Source organism: Lytechinus pictus, chromosome 10 (assembly GCF_037042905.1).
Source record: "Lytechinus pictus isolate F3 Inbred chromosome 10, Lp3.0, whole genome shotgun sequence".
Lineage (NCBI taxonomy): Eukaryota > Metazoa > Echinodermata > Echinoidea > Temnopleuroida > Toxopneustidae > Lytechinus > Lytechinus pictus.
The window spans coordinates 8356140-8381848 of record NC_087254.1 but is presented as its reverse complement, the minus strand read 5'-3'; the positions used below and the strand labels follow the sequence as shown (position 1 = coordinate 8381848).

At 36.7% G+C, this 25709-nt stretch overlaps 1 protein-coding gene across 1 annotated transcript; it reads right to left on the bottom strand.

Annotated features, from left to right (window-relative positions):
* Nucleotides 1-1191: 1191 nt before the first annotated feature.
* Nucleotides 1192-25668, bottom strand: LOC129269706 (ERI1 exoribonuclease 2-like). Its single transcript, XM_064105961.1, has 7 exons — nucleotides 25300-25668; nucleotides 18553-18697; nucleotides 16843-16943; nucleotides 14390-14471; nucleotides 13215-13303; nucleotides 4484-5632; nucleotides 1192-3956 (listed from the first exon to the last, which is right to left on the bottom strand). The coding sequence occupies exons 1-6, from the start codon at nucleotides 25666-25668 to the stop codon at nucleotides 4532-4534; spliced, it is 1887 nt and encodes a 628-aa protein (XP_063962031.1). The 3' UTR covers nucleotides 1192-3956; nucleotides 4484-4531.
* Nucleotides 25669-25709: the final 41 nt, after the last annotated feature.

Below are 25709 nucleotides of genomic sequence, written 5' to 3'. Positions count from 1 at the left end.
AGGAGCTTTCAAAATTGGTCGCTTGACCGTTTGTGAGCATTGCTATCATGCAAAAAATATTGTAATCAAACAGTCGCACGACCAAGAGTGAAAGTCCCTTCAGAGAGGGTTGGATAGAAGAGAGATATTAAAAGGAGAAAGTGGGAGTGGGGACAAGAGAGGGAGAGAGGCAAAGGGAGAGATGGAGTCAGGGACAGAATGAGAGAGAGAGATGACAAACAGATGAGGGATGAGAAAGGTGGAAGTGAGGGAGAGAGAAAATAAAAGAGGAAGGGAAATAGAATAGGGTCATCATAAAGAAGTGACGAGAGAGTTAAATGAGAAAAAAGTGGGTGTTAGAGAAAGAAGAATAAAAGAGGAAAGGGTCATCATGGAGAAGGTAGATAGGATGGTAGAAGAAAGAGAGAGATAAAGGAATAAAAAAGAGGAATGAGACAGAAAGAGTGGGAATGAGAAAGAGGTGGGAGTGAGGGAGAGAGAAAATAAAAGAGGAAGGGAAATAGAATAGGGTCATCATGAAGGAGGTAGGAAGGATGATGAGATGTTGTTTGATAAAGGGGGGGGGGGTTACAGAGTCATGTGTGAAGTTGGATGTGACTAAGCTAGAGTTAAAGACCAACATCAATAAGGTGAGAATAGTTGTAATGTATGAAGGTGATCAAGGAGAGGTGAAGGATTTATGACATAAAAATGCATAACGCTTAATGAATCAGAAAGGTGATGAGATATACATGTATAAGAGGGCATTCAAGATAACCCGTGAAGTATAAAGGGTAGAGGATTAAGAAGTTTTTTAGAAAAAAAAAATTGAAATGAGAATTCATGACAGGAAAATTAATGAATGGCAATTGCAGGTTGTTGACAGGATACTGTAAGTCACATAAAGGAGAGGGGAAGGTAGCTGCAATGGGTCAAGAAAGAAAAGAACGTTGGGAAGATTTACAAAGAAGGAATGTGTTGAAATGATGAATGCAAATTAAAAGAAGTATAAGCAGAGAGAAGGAAGTAGAAAGACAAAGGATAGGAATAATCTTCAAGAGAAATCTTACGTGATACAGAAGCAAATGAAAATTACATAGTGATGAATACAACATTTAAAGGAGAGAGAGAGAGAGGCAAAGGGGGTAAGAGTGGGACAAGCTTAATGTGGCACCGTTACGAAAATAAATACAAGTAGACAAAATCCATTTATCCATTCATTCATCCAGTCATTCATTCCATTAAGTCACTCATTCCATTTATTCATTCATCCTTCAATTCACACGTTCATCCATTTATTTCTTTTCTGCAAGGTATTACAGATTACTCCCTGAAATCAGAATTCTAGCAAAAGTGATACAACCCCCTCTACCCCCCCCCCCCCAAAAAAAAGAGAGGAAAATCACTACACAGTCATGTAGAAATGTAAATAAAGGGTTAGGGTTACACTCGGAGGAATGAGAATTAAAACATTGCAACAAGCACCTTGGCATCCAAATTAATCCTAACTTGGCCTGGTTATTCTAGTACATGTAGTTTATAAAGCCGGGAGGGATGTCCCACCCTCCACTGTGCAAATTTTGTCCATGGCATAAGCATAATCTAAAAAAACTGTAGTTAATTTTTTGAAAAATCCCATTAATTTTGCTGTTTCATGGATACTTTATGCATGAAATTAGGGTCCAGACACTCTTTGTGGCCTGTTACATAAATCTAACATGTTTTAAGAATTCCATGTATTTCTTTCCTCTAAAACTAGTTTAGTTTCTTTTGATGGGAAATGATGGGGACACTATTTGGATCATAAACATAAAATTGATTGACTTCGTAAAAGTAATGCTACATTTATATGAATTTTGGCAAGAAACAGAACTTGCATTGGATGATTTCAATCTTTTATATTGTAAAAGCTTTGGAAGTTTTTACCTCAACAAACCATTTTGAATTGAACTGAATTTAATTTCTACATGTATATGAAATCACATTTTAGGGCAATTTTTGCCGTTACCTAAATTTAGAACACTGGGTACCAAACTGGACAAATTTTTCAATTTCACTATTGAGAATGCAAAGGTGTCAAGATGGTCACTTTGGTCCCTTGCTATAGATTTTCTTAAAAAAATAAAATACGCGTCTCTCCATTCTTTTCACAGCCTTAGGTGCCCCATTAAGAATGAGCCTTTCCCCTCCAAAATTGCTTCCAGCTCAATACCACTGCCTCCTTATACATGTATGACTAGACACACTACCTTACAGCAAAAGAATGTCCCCAAAAGTGCTAAATACTAAAACAGAATTCATTCAAGCATCAATCTACATAGGGCAACATGCAATGTATAAAATGCAAATTTTCCAGCATGCAAGGTAGACAAAGGTTGTCTTACTCGTTCTTAACAATATTTTGTCTGAATAGTTAAAAAAAAAAAATAGATCGCAGAGAAGAGTTACATTGTTGCATGCATGGAAGGTGAACAGGATTGGCTGACCTGTCTCGTTCAATGAACCCTAGTCTAGTATTTAAACATCCTCAGGAACATCCCCATCATTACATTATCAGTGTTATAGCTACGGTTGTCGGCAGTGGTTGGGTTAAACTGGCAAAGGAGATTACTGACCACCACTCATCATGATAAACATTGCTTCCGTCCACCACTAATTTCAAGTGAAAGTGTTTCAAACACAACTTCTTGCAAAGAATTGTTCTTTCTGTCTTTAATATTGTTTTCTTTGCAGATTTTACAATAAATATTCTTATATTTGATAAATATTAATTATTTTTTTAATTCATTTTCAAAGATTTGCCAATGTCAGATAGTTATTTGCATGAGGTTCATTCACCTTCAACCAAATTGGCCTTGAGAACTTTTCATTGCCTTGAAATTGCAACCACCACTAACAAGTCTCTAGCTAGAACACTACCCATGATGGAAGTAAAAGTCTCTTGGGCTCTGGCCCGTGGATGACCAACTGGCCCAGGGGCCACCATGCGCATAGCCAAGGGGTGGTGTGGTGGTCGTCACCCACCAAAACGCCCTCAAAAGAAAAACGGAAAAGGGGAGAAAAGCAGAGGTAAAAAGGAAGGAAGATTTGCAGGTTAATCTTCCTATTTTTCTAAAAAGAATAAACTATAAACAAGATATTCTCTATCTTCGATTTCATATTCAACTTTGCAAGTTTTATGGCTAACTTTATGTAATCAAATGTGATCCTATCATCATATCAAGGAAGGCATTTTATAAACTCCGAGAATACCTCTTTCTCTTGCAAAAAAATATACATAAAATGTTTGAGCTCCATGCTTCATGCGAGCAAAGGAAATATTTACTTTTCCTTCATCTCATTGCCCAATTTCTTTTGAAAACAAATCACAGCAAAGTCAAATGAATTGGAGCTGATAAAGTTATTAAAGGTGAGAGAGAGACATTTGGTTTTATATTAAAATTTGTTGAAACATCAAAAGCTTTTCACTGCATGCGCATACATCACCCATGCTGTGAAAACCCCCGTTTACACGTTTTGGTGGACAAGCATGATGTCCGACTAGTAATGGCGATGGCCCCCACCCCCCTGGGCCAACTGGATCCTTGGTCACCCCTCACCGTGATGAGACTGCATCGGGTGAACTTTCCAAACCATGGTATTGCCATGGTTATTCGTCAACCCAAGTCCACCATTCACACTGTCTTCCTCCTCATGGTAAAACTGGGTCTTCTCAAGTGGGAAATCGACAACCGTTCAGCAATGACGTCAGACCCCATCTCACCGCATGACAACCGCATAGGGATGCCTACCAAGGAACATTTTCCTGTCCGCCGTACCTGCCATCACCTCCGGATGAAATCCTGCTTCATTCCTCATTGACTAGGCGGCATGGGATGATGATGTGTACTCAAGCGTGCGTCTATTCCACTTCAAATCGCGACTCGTGGTGTATCAATTGGGTAGATATCTAGGTCGGCACCAGGTTGATACTTCCGCTGATGGAAAAACAGGAACAGAAAAAGATAAAAAATGAATCAATCATCCAACAAAATAAAAGATGCAGTGCCCATTGTGTCAACTAGCATGGTAACCAGTGTCACAGACATGTCTTACTACCTGGGAGAATGATTCCAGATACAAGATGGTATATTCATAAGTGTCCTAATCTGAGGTATTGAAAATAAGAAACTGTTCTGTACAGGTGCAATAGTGGGACACACACATGGTTGGTAAAACTAAAAGAAATACTTCGGAGAGCAATAGTTCTTGCACAACAGATAAAGCTTGGTTTCCCTTCAGGTTTGTTCAGGGGTCATTTCACCCTGCCCCCTCTTTTTTCAGATTTGAAAATACAGATATATAATAAAATACATAACAAATGGTGCATGGGTGGCGTCATCAGTTCCCTCATTTATGTACTGACATGGATGTGCATATAAATTTGTTGTGTAATTATACAAATTTTATATTATCATAACTTTCTTATTATACATCTGATTTAAATGAAATTTTCAGTATTTACCTTGTTTGATCAAATGTTTGCTGACCAGGGTGGATTAGCCCTTTCATGCTACCTCCAACTGTTGGAATACCCAACTCCAATAGGTGTAACGCCCCCTCTCCTCGGCATACCTGGCTTCTGTCCAGTCTTGAAAGAGATAGCTTTCTGCATGGAACCCATTGCTAGAGGACTAGGAGTCTTCAACGCCGACCCTGAGGTGGTGAAGGAACCAGGGGTACCCACTGCATTTGGCGATCTTAAGTCATTCAGAACCATACTCTCCCAAGAAAAGAATCCACAACCCATCTTGGAGTTGGTGGTGTCTTTCAGGCCTCCACCACTCCCGCGTCTCAGACCCGGGCAGGAGTAGAACGCCCTACCCTGGTTCGGGCCAGGGCGGGCTGCAACACGTCTCTTGCTTCGACGTCCACACTTGCACATAGGTGGTGTCACCTTGGCCATGCAGACGCCTGGTTTCATGGAGCCGGAAGGTGTCTTCATGTCATCAGTCCCAGGAGTTTTTCTGCTTTCTGGGGTTTTGAACTGACCCCCAGGACTGGTCTTCTCTCCAAGCTTGCCATACTTTTTGATGGAGTTCTGCTTATGGAAAGGAAGAGCGCAAGCAGGTGGTGTTTTGAATTCCCCAGTACTGCCACTAGTCCGATGGGTTGGGGTTTCCCCTTTTGTCAATTTTACATTGCATACGTCACCATTGAAAGAATGTAACTTCGACGTGGCCTGCTTCACAACTGTTTTACATGTGCTCCCAAATTCATCTTTATCATTTCCAGTCTTCACATCTTCATAAATGTGAAAGGGAATACCTTGAGACTTCTGTCCCTTCTCCTCTGAAGCCAGACAAGACTTCTTGGTGATCTCTATGGAGAGTCTGCCATTACTCTTCCTTTTGCTTTTATTTACTCTTCGAAAGGGCGGTTCCGTTTCTGTCTTTGGCAGTGATGACGAAGCTGATGATGCGCCTGTGTGACTAGAATCAGTTGTTTCTTTAGTCCTTGTTAGATGTGTAGTGTTCATTGCTGCTGCTGATGAAGATGATCTTAGAGATGGTGGTGGTTGCAGAGCTGTTATAGTTGTACTTGTTGAATCCTTTGTCTGTTGCTGGGCTGATCCTGGTTGGGGTAGTGCCCTAGGAATAGCCTTCAGAGAACCCTGTACCAAATATTAACAAAAAAAAAAAAATTATACATTCATGTATCAATGCTATTGTGTTTTGCAATTGATAGAGCACCAGGGTGACATCATTAAAACCTTATCGTGCATTTCATATATCTTGGATGAGCACGATGATGAAACAGACCCCCAATCAGTTCAAAATGGCCCAAATATATAATCATATGAATGAAATGAAATGAGCAAAAGAAAGAAAAAATGAGATGTCATCTGCTCAGTAATTATAATTATAATAATAATGGGCATTTATATAGCGCCATCTATCTCGAAATATTCTATTCCATGGCACAATGTTATTATTATTATCCCGGCTTTAGCTTGAGCTGCCTTTCAGCGCTCATGCATTCTAGGACTTAATCCTGCCGGGTACCCATTCACCTCACCTGAGTTGAGTGCAGCACAATGTGGATAAATTTCTTACTGAAGGAAATTACGCCATGGCTGGGATTAGAACCCACGACCCTCTGTTTCAAAGTCAGAAGACTAATCCTCTGGGCCACAATGCTCCACAACAATTATAGACAAAGCTTTTCTACTTGGAGTTAATAAAGCTGTTTGTAAGTTACAGGTTACTTTACGCATGACTGGCAAGGCTTGCCATTTTACAGGAAATCAAGGCATTTCCCATTCAGGAGGGAAATACTGGGAAAAACTTGTATTAGTGTTAAGTATTAGAATGCACAGGAAGGTACATGAAAAAAGGTAGAATATGCTTGAGAAACACATCGACAATAGCTGAAAATATTCAAGAAGTATATATCATAGTATTTCCCTGCAATTCAAAGTATTTCCCACCTTTTAAAAATATTATCTAGACAAAATTTGCTGGTATTTACATCCAGTATTTCCCACTCCGGCCAACCTTGCCTGGTAACGTTTTGTTGGGTGCTGAATCAGATTCGCAATTCATTTTTATTAATTTCATATCATATCTGGGATGAGCATTATGAAACACACCCGCATTGAATTCTCAATAGTTTTATATTAATTCATTTTATCCATTTGAATGCAAAGTTCATTATTTTGTAAATCTTATAAATCAGATTCTCAGTCATTTCTTTTAATTAATCCATCCAAATGGAAAGTTCTTTTTGTAAATTATCTTAAAACATTATCATTTTTTAGTACAGATAAAGTTGCATAAGGTACCTCAGTGGCGGAACGTGACCCGGAGGAGACAAAACATTGGAGGGGCACAGCATTGTTCACAAACAATACAGTGCCCCTCCAATCATTTGTCTCTCTGGGTCACGGTCTGCCACTGAGGTACCTTGTAAAAAGAGCTACATCTTTCACACAGGAAACCTGCGAGAAACGTAGACGAAACAATGGGGAATATAGGAAGCAGTTATTAAAGGGATGCTCCGGGCTGAAGATATTCATATCTCAATAAATAGAGTAAAATTCACAGAGGAAAATGCTGAAAATTATATCAAAATCGGATAACAAATAACAAAGTTATTGAATTTCAAAGATTTGCATTATTCCGGTGAAACATTTCTAGGCATGTCTTCATGAATATTCATTAGGTTGGGTGATGATGTCATATCCCCACTTGTTCTTTTGTATCATATCATATGAAATTAGGTTTATTCAAACATTTTCTACCAAAACAATTGGATTGTCAACTGATTAAGTGCATTAATTATTTCTAGCTGCAAGTTATTTCATAGATACATATCATTTACACATTTAGGAAAAAATGAAACAATTATGATTACAAGAAAAAGGAGAGTGGGGATGTGACATCATCAGCCCACGTAATGAATAATCATGAAGACATGCCTAGAACTATTTCAATGGAATAATGCAAATCTTTAAAACTGAATAACTTTGTTATCCGATTTTGATCAAATTTTCAGCATTTTACTCTATTCTCAATTTATAGTTAGATAAAAATATCTTCAGCCCGGAGCATCCCTTAAAACAAGGCACAGCATCATTAGAGGAGGATTCCAGCAAAAAGACGCACAAAGACTTTGATAAGATACCTTAATTCCCTAAGTTTTGTGAGTTAATATTTGCCAAAGTGGATGCAATATTTTTAGACCACCCTGTTTTCATTATCCTAAGCCCTCTGCACACCAAATTATCAGTCTGCAATGCAATTTTCATCTTACAAATCAAATCAGAAAAGTTTATTTGTCCATCTAAAATTTGGTTGCATTTTTATCATGGAGTGAGTGGTGCACTTAAGAGTAACTGACATAATTGAAAGGTTGTTGAATATGTACATACAAAATAATATAAAAAACAACAAAAAATGCTATATTAGAAATACGTATTGCACATTGAAATTCTACCATGGATTATGAAATTTCTATGACATATCAAATTGATGTTGGGTATCTATAGAATTCATTATCAAGTGATTACTTCTTATTCATCTAGAGTCTATTCACTACTTTTTAACTAGCATGAGAACAATGTTGATAAAAAATATGATCACATTCATCTTCTTTTTCCAAACCATAATTAGCAAAAATGAAGAGAGAACATTCTAAATTGCGGTAAATATAGAATCAACCTTACACAAGCGAAACTCATACAAAAAAATTATGAAAATAAAAAGTGAATGACAAACCCCTTTTTTCACTGAAGGTTTTGTTGTTGTTGTTTTTCAGGAAAAATTAATTATATAAATCATTAATGCTCTTTGTGGAATTTTCAAAAGTAGACCTAAACTTCACAAATGGATTGCTGTGCGACCTCATTTTCATGCCCATCACAAAAGTGAGCAGTACTCTTTTCCACTTTTGGTGTGTCGAATGAAAGTCAAGTTCATGAGCAACCCATACTTTACCATCCTATACATGTATATCATTTGGCATTTGTTTTTTGACACACAGTATATGTAAAAAGGAATTCTAAATGCGTAATTAACAACTTTAATGATTAACTTGGTTTAAGAAAAGAAAGAAGGACTGTTTACTTGTTCATTAATTACAACATACACATATCAACATAACACTGCGTGTATATCACCAAAATAAAACAAAATTTTGGGGATCTGCATTTAGTTTTTGTTAAAAACAAACATATACTTTCGATTCAACGACAAGTATACAAAACCATTAATTACTGACTGCCCCCATCAAAATAAAAATCACAGAAATGGATTTATAAACTTATATTGTACTTCACACACAAAAAAATATAATAATAAAGCCCATATGAATGGGTACAAGTATATGTGCAAATTTTATTGAAACATTAAAATTCACGTAACCATGTAACAAAACACCAAAAAAAATGACAAATCGTCATTTAATGCAATATCTGCAGCCCCTGATATTGTTTACTGCAGGTATATTGCTGCACAAATTTGCACTGTTGCAATTGGATATCACCACAAATGAAAGTAATAATGGTAGTCACGTCGAGTAAATTGTGGAAAAGATAATGCACTTGGGAACATTGCACTTGAAAATCATCAACACGGCCAGGGGTTTGGTGCTTCATATCTGTGACAATTCTACTTTTGGTCTCATCCCAATGGTCCAGTCCTAGTTCATCTACAACCAGTATGTCCATTAAGCATTTGGTCTTATTGTCATACAGCCCATTCACCATTTTGTCTAATTTTCTATTAAGGCTATTTAAAGGGGAATGAAACATTTGGAACAATTAGGCTTGTGTCGAAACAGAAAAATCAAAGAATAAGAACAAAGAAAGTTTGAGAAAAATCGGACAAATAATGATAAAGTTATGAGCATTTGAATATTGCAATCACTAATGCTATGGAGATCCTCCCATTGGCAATGCGACAAGGATGTGTGATGTCACGTGTGAACAACTTTCCCTTTGATGGACAATGAAATACCCCCAAAATGTTTCTTTTTGCTTTTTCTTTATTATGGTGATACAAATTCTTTATCCATGATGTATTCTTTAAAAATCTTTATTACATGCCCTCCTATAGAGAGAACACATGATCTACTGGATAGATGTGATAAAAGAGACAGTTTAAGTGAAATGTATACTAAAGTAATGGGGAGAGTTGTTCACAAGTGACATCACACATCTTTGTCGCATTGCCAATGTGAGGATCTCCATAGCATTAGTGATCGCAATATTCAAATGCTCATAACTTTTTATTATTTGTCAAATTTTTCTCAAACTTTCGTTGGTCTGTTTCTTTGATTTTTCTGTTTTCACACAAGCTTTCTTGTTCCAAATGTTTCATTCTAATTTAAGGCTATTTCCCATTTTTTCTAATATTGAGCACATATCACTTAGGTCCACTGATCTCTCCACTAACTGGATATGCGGGGAGGGTCCTTTGTTTGAAGCCTGCGAGTTCTATTGTCCGCCATACCAGTTCCCCCAAAAGGAACCCGATCGCTCCACCAGCATGTGCATTGTGAGCGATACGCTAGCTGTCTGCACACTGAAGCTCTCATTGCTTTTCATACAAAACTTCATATATTTAAGGTGCCAGAATTCTCAATTTTCTTGAAACCATGTTACTTTCCCAGTACATTTCGGAAACATAATTTTGAAGGGGTTGGTGTTTTTCTAACCTAAGGAAGAATGGATGAAATCCTTGACTTGTCTAGGGGTATTTTGGAGGTTTGCCAAATAACATCTTAGGGATAGGGCGAGGACTTTCTAGGTTATGCAGGCTTAATTATAACACTGGGCTTGAAACCCCCTTTATTTAAGTCCACCCCCCAACAAAAATCAAACAAGCATAACACCGAAAAATTCATCGCTTAAGTAAAACTTTAAAATATCATAACTTTCATATTTTACTTCTGATTTTGATTTAATTTTCAGCATATTGTGTGGTTTTTCTCTCTATTCAAATAATCTTTTCCATGAGGTGGACTCGCCCTTTAAGAGTGTCTCTCTCTCTCTCCCTCCGTCACATCGATCGACCCTCTTCAATTATCCTCTCCCCAGTTTGTTCATATAGGCAGCGGGGGGGGGGGGGGGGGTCCTGTCCCCCCTAAATTTTAGGTTGGGGACAGACCCCCAAAAATTTATGTTGATAACCTTTTGTGTTATTTTTGCTTGTCAATTTTGTTTCCTGCATCCCCCCTAAATTTAGGTGGACCCCCCTAAAATTGTTGTGTTCCGCCCTAAAATTCTGGTTTATAACCTTTTTTGCTTGTCAGATTATTTCTTTTGTTTTGCATCCCTCCCTAAATTTGGGTTGATAACCTTTTTTTTTGCTTGTCAGATTATTTTTTTTGCGTCACCCCCCCTAAATTTTTGGTTGATAACCCCCCTTTTTTTGGCTCCACCGAGACATTTTTATTCTTTGAAGACATTCATCATCTAAAATAAGTTCTGTGAAATTTCTGAAGTCTGTAAATCCGTCTCTGTAGCCTAATGTCTTTTTTACGTACTTAAAAAAAAAAGTTCTTGGGAAAAATAATTAGAACTATTGTTGACAGAGAAATATCACAAATTCACATGCCACAAGTTACATTAGCCTCCTAAATTTTCATAATACCTTGTAGATCTAGTCCTTGACCGAAAAATCAGTCTATTTCGGTCAGGATCTGTGCTTCGCAAAAAATCTTTTTTTTTAACTCCTCCGAAACGGCAGATTTCCAGTCTTAACTTAACTTAAGTCAAGTTTCAGAATACAGGCTACACGGTCAGTATTTTCGTGTCTCGTGATATTCTTCTGCCCAAACATGACTGATAAACTCATAAAACTTGGTGACAGTTATGAATATTAATAAAAAGAATATTTATTTGAATCATGGTTTAAATTCATCACGCTTCCAGAGAAATCACAACAATCGATAAGCCCCCCTCCCCCTGGAGTTTTAAAGTTTTGGAAACTTGCTCTGGTAATTTAGAATTACCACACATGTATTTGAGCACATGGGACTACATAAAGTCTACAACTATGCAGTTCACCAGCTTGTCTTAGCTGTGAAAAGTAATCCCCTTTTCTCTGTTTCCACGGTCGTCCCGATTATTGCAACCATACGCGGCACAGAACGGCATCTTTAATTTTGTATCAGGTATAAATTCACATTGAAAAGTGCTGTAATAAGAGTTCATCTGGTAAGTATAATTAAGAATTGACACTATTGCCGTGAACCAGACTCTACTTCGATTTTGGCTTTTTTGGGGGAACTCGGCGTGCGGAGGTAGCAACTTCCGGTGCTTCAACACAGAATAGGCCAATCAGCGTTATTGTTCCCATCCAGATAAGGGAGAGATCAGTGCTTAGGTCATGTAAACCATATAGACTGTCAATTAACCAAATCTTATGGTAAAGTAAAATCAATAAGTAGACATTTGTGGAATTACATGTAGATCAACTGGGCATTAGACTAGATGAGGAATAGACCAAGTGGTTATAAAATCAAGTGTAGACCAAACAGCATTTAGACTTAACCCTAAATAGACTGGGCTATTTCTACACCTAAGAACACTGGGTGGGGGGGGGGGCCGATTCAGCCGCCCTTATGATCTCGGCCGTTGATCGCGCGATCGCAATGAAAATTGGCACACGCGGTATAATCAAAGTCTGCGAAAAATCTCATTGCTAGTTAATTATGCTAATTTATGCATAAAATCAAAAGTTTGCTCTAATTAACAAAATAATGCCCCTAAAATACTAATTTTTGGTTCACAGACTCTTTATAGGATTCTTATCAAATGTCCTAAAAAAATTATTGATTTCTAGATTTCTTATGTATTTCTTTCTTTTTTTGACATTTTTTTTAAATTGTTTTTTCAATGGAAATTGTCGGGGACTTTATTTTGACCATAAACAAGATATTAAATGATTTTAATCAGTAAAAGGAAAATTGATGATATATTTATGAATTTTGGCTAAAAACACTATTTGCATTAGAATTTGTATACAAATTCATGTTTTGAGCAATTTCGGCCTGCATGCACTTACGAAATGTTGCGTAATTTCCAACTGCATACCTGAGGGTCGCAATGACTTGAAAGTAAAGTCAGCTAGTGATGTGGTCAAAAAATTTTGTATTACAAAAAAATGTTGAGGAGGGGCTAAACCAAGTGTACACCAGACAGCATTTTGACTTAATTGAGAGTGGAACAAATGGGTTTAGCCCATGTGGTATTAGACTTTCTAAAAAGTAGGCCAACTGCTTGTAGACCAAATGGAATTAGCCCATGTGATATTAGACTATCTGAGAAGTGCACCAAATGCTTGTCGACCAAATGGCCCATATTCTGAAGTCGGGTTTAACTTAGACCGTGGTCTAACTCTGTGCTAAAATTATGGGAAGCCAAAAGCGTCAAAATTTTTATTAAGTTGTATGTTTCTTATGTTTACTTTGCTCTTTCCTGATTCATCAATGGTGAAGACAATCATCTCTTTATACTTCCTAGACAATTATAAATGATTTGAGAGCCGAATGAGCTGAAAGTATATCTCTACTGTTAGTGATTATGTAACAATTGGCTGTCCATACTTAAACCACAACTTTAAACCTGAGTTTAAGTTAAACCCGACTTCAGAATACGGGCCAATGGGTTTAGCCCATGTGACTGCTTGCAGACCAAGAAACAAGTAAATATAAACCTTCTACTACCTCCGTAATACACCTTGACCTACCGATTGAATTGTCTTGGTAATCTTGAAATGGCAGCCATCTTGGATCATCCTCCATACTAATCTAGCTGTGTTCTTTGCATCATCCAATCCTTCAAAAAGAAAAAAATAAAGAGAGGGGATGAAAATCAAGCTAGAAATAGTGTTCAATCAAAGTAATACTTACATGTATAACAATAATTACTTTCAATCAAAGGATTCAATTTTTTCAATAAGAATTATTTGGGTTTTATTATGCTTTCACAGAGTTAAATAAAAGGCAAGATCCAAATTCCCAACAAGAGCATTGCCAACAAACTATCTTATCAGGATTTATCGTCAGTAACATTTTCCTTCCTTATATCACTCCAAAAGGGCCCAGCTTATAGAAGACAAGGCTTTTTATTCCTTTGCGCTCATGTCGTATTAAACAAGAATTGTGATCAATCTAAATTTGAAAATTTAAATTATTGCAAGATGAAAAAAAAAACTTCTTGGCATTGCATTACAGTTGTGAAAAGCCAATAGGGAACATAGGAATGATTGGCAAGTGAACAGTCTGGGGTGATTCAGTTGAGGGGGCAGGGGTGGCACCCCCCCCCCCCACACACAGCACCGCCCATGTAAGAGGGTGGTGCACTGCTCTGCAGGCAAACCCATTGAGGATGCTAATAGGGGAAGAACATACTTTGTTGGGATAGAACTGTTGTCTTCTTGTTTTATTAATCACATTGCCTAAGAATCTTTAAAAATTTTATTTTGCAATGCCACATGATACAGGACAATGATAATAGGCATCTGTATAGCGCCAACTGTCTTGATATAATCTATCCCGAGATAATTATTACCCTGGCTTTGGCTTGAGATGCCATTTCAAGCGCTCAGTGCATTCAAAGAAATGAACCCTGCCAGGTACCCCTTTACCTCACCTTGGTTGAATACGCAAAATGTGGGTAAATTTCTTGCTGAAGAATGAATATCAGTAGAGGTGCCGTGGCCGAGTGGTCTAAGGTGTCTGAGTAGACATTTAAAAATTCAGGATTCAATCCCCGGTCACCGCAGCTATACCCTTGAGCAGCGTGTCTGATCGACAGTGCTCTTTTATCCTACATTCAAATAAATGAAAATGGTACTGCATTCTTGGCAGTTATGTGTGCACTTGTTTTTTTTTAGGTAAAAAAACATAAATAAACATTTACCTGAATGTTGTCTTCCAGAGAACTCTATACCAACTTCCTGGAGAGCACCATTTAGACCTTTTGGTTTGCGTTGGTAGAAATTCTGCAATAAAAGTTGAGCATATTTGTGCACAGAGATGGTTATGACTTCATAAATACGTGTACAGACCTGCCAACCCAAATTGGAAAGATCAAATTCTTTTATTTCTTTCTAATTACTATCCTATTTTCAAGCCTAAAATTCGAGTTTTGTTTCTAATTTTGAACAAAAAAACATACAAAAAATATAGTTCTTACAAGTTTCAAAAATCATATTTCAAGGTGAATAATCATATTAATTCTTGCTATCCTCTAATAAAATCCTAATAAACAACATATTAACCCAACAACTTAGCAGCTCTGCTGAGATAATTGATAGATGCAGGGTTGGCATATTTCCCGCTTTGGAGGCTTATTTCCTGGACGCCGGGAAATAAGCGGTATTTACCGGTATTTACCGCTTTTTTCCGGTATTTACCACTTTTCACCGGGATATACCGGGAAATATAATATTCCACTCACTTTTCTATAGGGATTGTCAAATAACATAAAAACAAAGGTGGTGAGTATGGTTGCTCTGATGTGTACCATTTGTGTGAGAGGGTGTGTGTGTGTGTGTGTGTTTGTTTGTGTGTGTGTTTATGTTTGTGTTTGGGTGTTATCTATGTCTGTTATCATGAAATGCTGGAAAAAATACAATAAAATACTAAAAAGATCCCAAATATACATCTAATTTAGATATGATGTTCTTCATTAAAGTTTTTTGCCTAGTTATTGACTCTATTCAGATCAGTTAAATCTGTCATTTGTGTACATTTTTTTGAGAAAACATATATATTTATTGTCAATTTCAAATAGTACTCAGGTAACTACATTCACTGTATATCTCATTTTTAGGGGGAGGAATTGGTAAAGCACATTTTTCGGGGGAGGGGGGCATTTTCTATCTTTTCGTCATAGAGTCACAGTTGCAATGTGTGAAAAATTGTGTAGACTCAATGTTATTAAACTTAATAGCCACTTTAACTCTTTGTGCGCTGGGCCATGAACCCCTCTGTGCTGAATTCTTTTCAGGAAGGGAAACAATGCATCAATTGTTTGAGCGTGAAATGCGAAGTTCGCACGGCACCAAGTGTGCATACATGCGAAGTACGCATGGAAAGGGTTAAGTATGTGATTTTTTCGGGCCCCTCCTTTAGAAAAAGGTGTAAATTCCCCCAAATGACAATGAAATACATAAATATTATCATAAACATTTGGGACCCCATTTTCATTGTCAAATTCTTCAATTTCTCTGTCATCCTCATTGATGTCACTATCTCTGCTATATCCTTCTTCGTCATACATGTATATTGAGGATATCCTTGTCTCAATGTGAACCAGACATTCTTTTGAAAATTTTGTTGATCTCACTATGACTGATTAAAGAGAGGAGCTATTGTAAAGGGAAACAATGGAGCGTGGAAACAACTTTTGACACCTCTTTTCACTTTTGTGTACATTTGTATAAGTTATGCTTTTTAATTTTTGTGTTTGCTTTGTTTGTTAAACTTCTTTTAGAAGTTAGATTGAAAGAATTGCAACATTAAAAACGGCATAATCCGAGTTGTGTAATTTTTTAGGCTACAAAAAGATCTTTTTCTGTAAGCAATATCAAAATTCACAACCAGCAACCACTAGTACACACTGATACATGTACACACTAAAACTCCTTACATACAGTAGAATACTGAGCTTTATTCACACTTAAAAACAAAAATCATATTGTAATGAGATACAATGGCATGTAAAAAGTTAAACCCCAAGAGAAATATTTGTTTATGTTTTAATATGATTATTCAATGTCCAGGAACATAATTTGAGTTTGTGTACGTATGTGTGGACTTAGATCCTATGTGTGGACTTAGATCCTATGTGTGGACTTAGATTGTGTGTTTCTACTCTGAGTTTTGTGATTCTAATTATTTCAGAACACTATTTTCATTTGTTGAGGTTAAAAACAACTAAAATTATTGAAAAAAAAAGAATTATGAATCATATTTCCTGTTTTTTACACATTTACCGGACGCCCATCTTATTTACCGGTATTTACCACCGGTAATTACCGCTACCGGTATTTACCGCCCAACCCTGGATAGATGCTGACTTGTCTGGTTCAGGTATACATGTATTTCTTGGTGAAAAATCACCTTTAAACTATTGAAATTCTATAATTAGAATGCAGTACCAATAAGGAATGGGCAAGCATAAAGCAAAGTTGGACAAAAATTGCAGATTTTATCCAATCGTATACATATCTGTCCATTAATTCCCTGTAAAATCGTACATATAATTCCAAGTAAATTATTATGAAATGCTACTACATATTTTATTGCTTTGTTTTCAGATCAAGTTGTAGTGCTCATGCACTTTAGTGATAAAGATTTAATATCTACCCTATAGACGGCCCTTGCATCAATCCAATGATTGAGCGTACTCGGCTTGTAGAGTTGTTTCCGTTGACATTCATAATGTAGACAAACACCAAGATCCCAGTCTACAAGAAATGAAACGGTGACTTCGTTAAGTTGGTTATATCATGGGGGGTGGCAATAATTACTACATTTCTAATGCACACATATCTATTCTACATGTAAGGAATGCTCAAGGCATCTACCAATCAAAACATAATAAACAGTAAATTAGAAAAAAAATATGCGATCATGCATGTATATACAATATACTAATGCAATTTGTGGGAAGAGGGAGTTAACTAGGATATCAAGAGAAATTATTCTTAGGTCTCTTTGGAATGACTATTAAAGAGAGGATGAAATTCCTGGATGAAGTTCACGCCGTTTACTTGTGTGACTGAGTAACTTCATGGGCCCGTAACACAAAGCTTAGCAATGATCGTAGGACATTTTTCTACGACTGATTCCATTGACTACAATGTACAATCAATCGTGAAAATAAAGCGTACGATCAATCACTAACCTTCGTGTTACGGGACCCTGGTAGCTTTACAGGTAAGAATAAATACAGCAAGAGGGATAATACATGTTGCAAGTTTTACGATGATTCCTCCTCAAAATGTAAGAAGAGATGAGAAGGCAGTGCACGAAATGAATGTCAACTTCACGCCCAGGACTACATCTGGGAACTTTTGGTTATTGTCGATAGCAAGAACCGGGTGGGTGAGAGTTCCAGAAACAGGATGCAGCAACACAGAATGCTCTATCACCCTATGTCATTTTTTGGGGGGTTCTTTTTAATAATTTGATGGAATAAGATAAGCAAAGACAGGTAGTACGTGCAGTAGAAGATGGAGGAGTGAGAGAGGAAATATAAGAAGAGGCATGAGTTCATAAAACCATGGACCTATGAAGAGATGGACATACATGGCTTAGATAATGAATTCACTAACAGGTAACTGTAGGCCTAATTGTCATCGGAATAACATTCTCTTCATATTTGTCTTCTTTGGTCCTATGATCGTCACCGTGAGAAGGGACTGAAGCAGTTCGTGATTGGACATTTATATTTCACAATTGATAACAAATCAATGAAATAATGGAAAATCGATGTGCAGGTTTTGTTTACCTTTGGTAATCTTAGTTCCATGTGTTTTATTTGGGGAAATGTCTGCATATTTTAATATCGAGGCAATATTGTGATTGTTCACCATTTAAAATTCAATTTTCCCAAATATCATATTTTATATCATATAAATCGTCTGCTTCTCAAGTTTGCTGCTCCATATATGAAGCATGTTGACTGAAAGCCACATGCTGAAACATGGTATCAGCCAACAAAAATCAAGACCGAGGAAACTGTTCCGTCTTTCAGTGATCAGATACCCTTGGTAGTCATGGTAATTACTATTGTTGCAACACCTGTATGTTCTCATTAAGATGCGCATAACCAGGTTACGGTGACTATCATTGGATCAAAGAAATGCTCGCGTTAATCATCCATCTTTTCATAGGTCCATGATAAAACATAGTTCTTCCAGCTCTTCCAGTATAAACATAGCATTTGTTGTACAAACGAGGAAAGATTAGAAGTAATTTACAATGACTACAGAAATATTCATTTTTCCTGTAATCACTAGCCTGATCTATCCATTCAAACCATATTTCTGGAAATGCTCATAGAATACTCACCGGACCATGTGACAAATGTACAGAGTTTCTTGGTGTCATCCGTTGACCGATTGTAAGCAACATTCTTCTCACTCTCTATCCTCTTCAACCAGCTTGTGAACTTGTTGAGGCAGATGAAAAGAGGGATGCCATTCTCGACTTGGTCCTAAAAAATTTAAGATTTAAAAAAACAATTATTAATAGGCAACATTTGCAAAGGGCTCAATACAATGTTTCTAAGTGATGCATAATATACAAATATACCAGGCTTTGAGCAAGTATAGCGGGAATTTTTTTTCCGAAATTGGACTGGCATTACTATTTAAAATAGTAATTTTGCCCGTACAATAATTCCCTCTATACTTTCTAAATAAAGGCCCGTTGGGTGTTTCATAAGCTATTTGTAAAGTTACACACAACTTTACGCACAACTGGAACATGTTCTTAGGTCATTAATCAATTACACAGGGATATTTTGCACAAGAAAGGATCATCAGTCGTGCGTAAAGTCATTCGTATCTTACAAACAGCTTTATGAAACACCCACCTAGTATATTTGTTTTATGATGGTGGGCCCCAAGTCTGCCCACCTAACAATTTGAGTGAAGATTTAACATGAATTTCTTCTTATTTCACAAAATCTTTTGGTTAATAGTGTTCCTTATATTATTAAGAGTAAGTGTACCAAATTTCTCATTAAAAAATGAAAGAAAATATAAGATTTTCTTGAAAAAACCTTTGGGCAGTCATTTTCAGATTGAAAAAAAAATGGTACCCCATGTCTGCGCACTCATTCACTTTCCACACGATTCAGGGATTTTGATGACAAAGGCTGCATTTTGAGGCCGTCACATGAAATGCCCTGAATTCTATTATTTTTCCACCATTTTGAGTCGGATTTTTTATGAATACCTGTACCTGTCTATGTATTGCATGTGTAAAGTTCGTGCTCGTTGCGTATCTTCTTTTACTAGAATCGCGCAGATACGCGGGTGTGCAGACTTGGGAGGCCGCGCAGACAAGGGGGAACTGACCATATATCCTACATTTGATAAGTTAGAACAATAGATCTTGATAATCTAGTTATTGTACACGTACATGTAGTTCATCCTTTTTTAATCTGAACCAAAATATAGATAATGCGCTGACTGATCTACTTTTCCTGAAGCCATGCACTCAGCTGAACACGGTTTTGTGCCTGCACCACCCCTTCTTGGCACTTGCCCGGTAGAGTCACCTCGCTAACAGGTGCGCCCGAGAGATTGCATGATCTGTGTCAATGATCTGTGACGTCAATGATGGAATAGTGCACTATCTATTCCATCATTGACGTAACGGAATAGCAAATTTTCTTCAGTGGGCGTTTCGTTTTCAACATCATCGGAAAATAGTGAGAATATGCTTGGTCACATGATGCCAATCAGACCAATCAGTATCCAGGACTTAATTTATGTAGGATATAATGCCTATTATCCTATATAGAATAAATCATGTATGCTGATTGGTTTAAATAGCATCATGTGACCAAACATATTCACACTATTTTGCGATGATGTTGAAAATGAAACGCCCACTGAAGAAAATTTGCTATTCCGTAACGTCAATGATGGAATAGTGCACTATTCCATCATTGACGTCACAAATCATGACGGTTCAGGTACTAATACACGTTCCGCGTAAACGCTGAGCGCATGGCTTCAGGAAAAGTAGATCAGTCAGCATAGCAGGTTATCTATATTTGGTTTAGATATTAAAAATATGAACTACCAGTACAAAAACTAGATTGTCAAGATAATTGCTCTAACTTTTTAATATTAAAGTAGGATATAAAACAAATATACCAGGCCTTTATTTCGAAAGTATAGAGGGAATTATGCATCCTTGGTTGTACTGGCAAAATAATAATGCCAGTCCAACCTCGGATGAATAATTCCCATTATATCCTACATAAATTAAATCCTGTATGCTGATTGGCTTAAATAGCATCATGGGACCAAACATATTCTCACTATTTTGTGATGATGTTGAAAATGAAACGCCCATCGAAAAAAATGTGCTATTCCGTGACATCAATGATGGAATAGTCAAATATTCTATCATTGACGTCACAAATCATTGACGCAGATCGCGCAATCTCTCGGGTCAGTGAGTTGACTCTACCGGGCAAGTCCCGTGAAGGAACTTCGCAGGCACAAATCCGCGTTCCGCTGAGCGCGTGGTTTCGGGAAAATTAGTCTGCGCAACGCGTTATCTATATTTTTAAGTTCAGATTAAGAAAAGATGAACTACGTGTACAAGAGTAGATAAACTATCGTTCTACGTTATTAAATGTAGGATATGAAACAAAAATACCAGGCCTTTATTTCGAAAGTATAGAGGGAATTATTTATCCTCGGTTGTACTGGCCAAATCACTATCTTTCCCTCAGGGCTTCGCCCCTCAGGAAAAAAAGTAATGACAGTCCAACCTCGGAAAACAATTCCCGCTATACTTACTCAAAGCCTGGTATATTTGTATACTATACTTACTCAAAGCCTGGTATACTTGTATACTATTACCCCTTCTTATTAAAGCAAATAGGAATCAGCACCCTTGTATGTCACCACCTCAAATCCATCCTCAACTACTCAAATCTGGCCAGGTTCCTAACCCATAATGCAACATTGTGAGCAATGTAATCTTGTAAAATAGGCTCACTTTGATGAAAATTCTTTTCCCCTTTAAATGCAAGAACGATCAATCAAATGATTGGTCAGCAGCGCTAATCATAGTGAAGTCGGATACAGATATCAGTATCTATCATATATGTCGTCAATGCTAGATCCCTCAATAAGATTGATGACCTAGAAGCCAAACTGTGAACTCTGCATGTAAGCTAAGGATGTTCTTATCATAATCCCGGTAGGAGAGTTTGTTTATATTCCTGCAATGATCTATAATACTATAATAACGTGAGACCCTATCAAAATAACCTTTTAAAATAGTATGCTGCCACCACAATAGTTTAGAGAGTTATTGAGCTCTTGGCCAAACATAATTTTAACACTTGACCGTAATGAAGAAACCTTTCTTGCACACACTGCACACACGTGCAGTCGTATGCACATAGGCAATCATAGAAGCGGTCAGTCCTTGCTTCGCAATCAATCATTCTAGTCTCTTTCAGTTCTCAAATCCACTCTTTATCACTGGGTCTCACTAGGTAAGCGTAGTTTTCCAAGCTCGATGACGAGTTCCGTTTTCTTGCAATATACAAGGTTGGTCTAAAAATAACTAAGAAACCTAATTTAAATGATGCTTACCGGGGTAAACTAATTGTACGGTACTTATCCCTAATCACATCATCAATCAATCATCACTAATCAATTGATCACCATTTCTAATTCTAAGACTTAACAACAAATCCAATTTATTGGATTCATCATTCTCAACAAACACTGATCACTAATCATGTTCCTTCTGTTCAAGTGTGCTAGTCCAATTACTGATTCCTAAGAAATAACAAGTAAAGTTCAACTGAACTTTAATTATAAGAAAAAGTTGAAGTTAACAATTCTTCTGAAACATTTCAACGATAAAATTTGGATATTTACATCAATTTGCACAAGTATGAAAATTCATTGAATATGGAATGAGCAATATGAAATTGTATAACTTACTCTACATAGTAAAGAACTTAAATGTAAGTCTGTGCATGTCACTCTTAAATTGATAGAATGATAAATAGAATAATAATTAATTACTAACTTAATAAATCCTATGTATTCATTGTTTTAAATACACTAAGCAATAATCTGTATCAATTGTAAATATCGAGCTGTAGCTAAACTACATCCTACTTTTAGTACTTAGTTCTGTACTTTATACTCCATAGAGTTGTGTTCTCTCTAAGAATTATTTCAACTTAAGACTAATCTACTCTCCACAAAGGTTCCAGGACCAATGGTTCTTTTCTGTCGTTCTGACTTATGTGAGTAATCCTATCTAAACTACCAGCAGTTACTCAACACCTTTCTCCATCCAATGTCACTAACCCAATACATCACACCAATCTCTAAAAATATCCTTATCCTATCAACCTCTCAACGGGCCTTGTTTACCAGCCTTACAGCGCCTACAAAACTTCCACTCACTTTGTCGGTGTGAAGCTTGTAACAACATCCAACATTCTGTGTGATGAAAAGCCTCAGAAATCCGTAAATATCTCTAATCATCACGGGTTCAAGAATAGACTCACATAGTACCTTTCTTAGCATTGAAGCCTACCGGAAACTTTAACCTCGTCCCTGCTGTCTGAGAATACAGCTATTAAAGTGAAAACAAGTCTAAAAGACCAACACCTAAGCAATTATTCCTAATTCACTGTAACTAAATCAACCATCTATTAATACAGTGTCAATATTCTAAATGAAGAATTAAGCTTCATCTATAAACTGAGTTTACTTCAGTCTATGACTATAAACATCAAGTATTCTTAATAAAACATGTAAATGACTGTACAGAGAGTTTAATTTACAAGTTGTTTACAAATGCTTTCTGATTGGTAATCAGGTATTTACATTTCATTGATTATTTACATAGATTACCTTGTAATCTTAATGTCAGAATTAATATTCTAGTTACATCGTATTTGTCAGATTATCAGAATTAATATTCAGTATTCTGGTCTGAATAACTACGGGAATAGCATGCTTGACACCTATGTAACACGTGATCTTAACATCCGAACACTCATGATGGCTAGCTTTGTTTAGTGTGATCCTATTTGTATATGATGTAAGAAATGTAAATAAATAATCAAAGTCATTAATCCTGAAATTAGAATTGAGTTAACGACTCTATCAATAAATATCCTTTAAACGACCAATGTGGAAAAATCCCAAAGTCAGATCAATATTCAAAGCAATACCTAAACAACACACATTCCAGAACAACTTGACAGTTTTATGCCAAATGTTACTGACCAAAAGATAATCTCTGTTTAGAGATTGAAAATCTGACACTAGCCTTTTCCACGTTGGTAGAATAATTTTATCAATGCAGTAATTTAATTTCTCTGACTAGATAATTTGATTAAATATTCAGACTGTCAAGAGTCCTTAAAAGGACTGCCTAAATATTGTCATCAAGTCAGAAATAAATTCATAATATGAAATGCATAAATTATCCAATTTCATAAATAAGATAATTAAATTATCCATTCAGGAGATTCCAGAAAGATACATTAACAGTCAGCATCCACGTTCACTATCGTGACCATCAATTAATTTCTATCTGCTCCAAACAATTGTTTTCATGTCAAAAAGAGCACAAATAAGCACCAATAAATGCTTTCATATCTTCTCTAGATATCTAGCAAACAATTAGTAGACTTGACAAATCAATCAAAGTCTGCTAAAGAATAACAAAAGCTGCCCAATTTCTGTGAACAACTGATAAATCTTCGCTGACCATAAACAGTAATGCAACAGAGAATTGGTTGCCATAAATCGTCACTAACCAAAAAGGTGACGAATGATTTCAAATACGTATGCCAGAAATTCATCATTAATCTTGCTGAATTCCCTGAATGGAACTAAGTATCAAATGATGACGTAATGTACTCACAGAGGAATGTACAATGTAGAAAGAGAAACAGAGAACAAGAATTCTTGAGAGAGTGAATGTGAATTGTGACTAGGAGAGCTAACTTAACTCAAGAGAGCTTGCAGACGATATGACAAACTCCTCAAAACCTCCCCTATTTATAGACTTTTGGCCCCCCCAGGATTTTGGCAATTTCTGAGCTCATTGCATTACGCGGCGGGTTGTTATGTAATTTTAGTGCTTTAAAAACCACTCTCTCCACATAAACATTACGCGGCGGGATGCTATGCAAATTCAATACTTTAAAATACCAATGATAGCGCATCTGTGCGCGTATGCGCGCATCAGAGCTTTAGATCCAAGGAAGAGTTCAAAATCCTGGCGGTAATCATCTCAGAATAAAGGAAAATAACAGTATCCAAACATGAATGAAGAAATTCCACCAATAAATTAATGCTGTAATCAAGTTCCAGAGAATCTACACAAAAGGTAAGATTCTAATTTTGACTTAGAGCTATTTAAAAGCTCATAAAATTTCATAACAGACCATACCGGTCCCATAAATAGATCATACTGCTGGCTCTACGTGAATATGGCGTGACTCAGCAGAAATATACCAATTGCTCTGCGCTAACACGTATGCGCACACTAACAATTAATCCGAGTAAATTCACCAGTCTCTCTCCGGTATTTAGGTCACAGTTCACGTAGTAAAAACAGCTGATCGCCGGCATTCAATGACTATACTGGCGTTCAGTTACGTGATGTAAACAAACAAAACTCCAGATAAAAAGGAAATTTTGGAAATCTAAATATCTCTTTTTAAGATGAGATTTTCCTATTCACGAAAAGGGGTTTCCTTCACACTACCCCCTGCCAAATAAGTCACTGTCCCAGTGACTACATTATAATAGCATTAAATATCAATATATAGCAATACATGAATATTCATTCATGTACATAAAAGTATTCTTAAAGATCATAAAAATACATAACAACAAATTACTTTGCAACTTTTGGTCTTTTCTCCGGATAGTGAGAGTCAATTAATCTTCTTTTTAGAGTATATCCATTCTTGGTCTTGACGTAGTAAGACGTCGCAATGGTGACCTTTGTTACTATTTGGATCTGTTCACTCTGGCACTCAGGAAGTTTTATGGAAATACTCTTTTTATCACTGACAAATTCAACAATTCTACCTTCTGGTTTCTCTTCTGTGTTGCCTTCTGCACTTTCCTCAATCTGTCTGATTTCCTCCCTCAGTCTCTTCTCCTCATCTTCTAGTCTTTTCTTCTCTAACTCCCTTTCTTTCTCTAGTCTCTCTTCTTCCTGTCTTCTCTTTGATAACTCCTGCTTCGCTTCTTTTTCACGTTTCCTTCTCTCTAACTTCCTCTTTTCTTCCTCTAATCTTTCCTCCTCCTCCTCTATCTTCCGTTTCTCCTCTTCTAGCTGCTTTCCTTCCTCATCCAGTTGCCTCTCCTCTTCTCTCTTTCTACTCTCCTCTAGTTTTCTCTGCCCTTCCTGGATTTCCTCATCAAGCTCTGTTTCCATCCTGTCTCTCCTATCCCTCTTCCATACTGTCTTCCTGGCTG

Coding starts and splice junctions, on each gene's coding strand:
- LOC129269706 (XM_064105961.1), bottom strand. CDS start 25,668: ATGGAAACAGAGCTTGATGAGGAAATCCAGGAAGGGCAGAGAAAACTA. Junction 18,698..25,299: donor AAGGTAGAATTGTTGAATTT/GTCAGTGATAAA, acceptor TAAATTTTTTAG/GACCAAGTCGAGAATGGCAT. Junction 16,944..18,552: donor TACATTTGTCACATGGTCCG/GTGAGTATTCTA, acceptor CATTTCTTGTAG/ACTGGGATCTTGGTGTTTGT.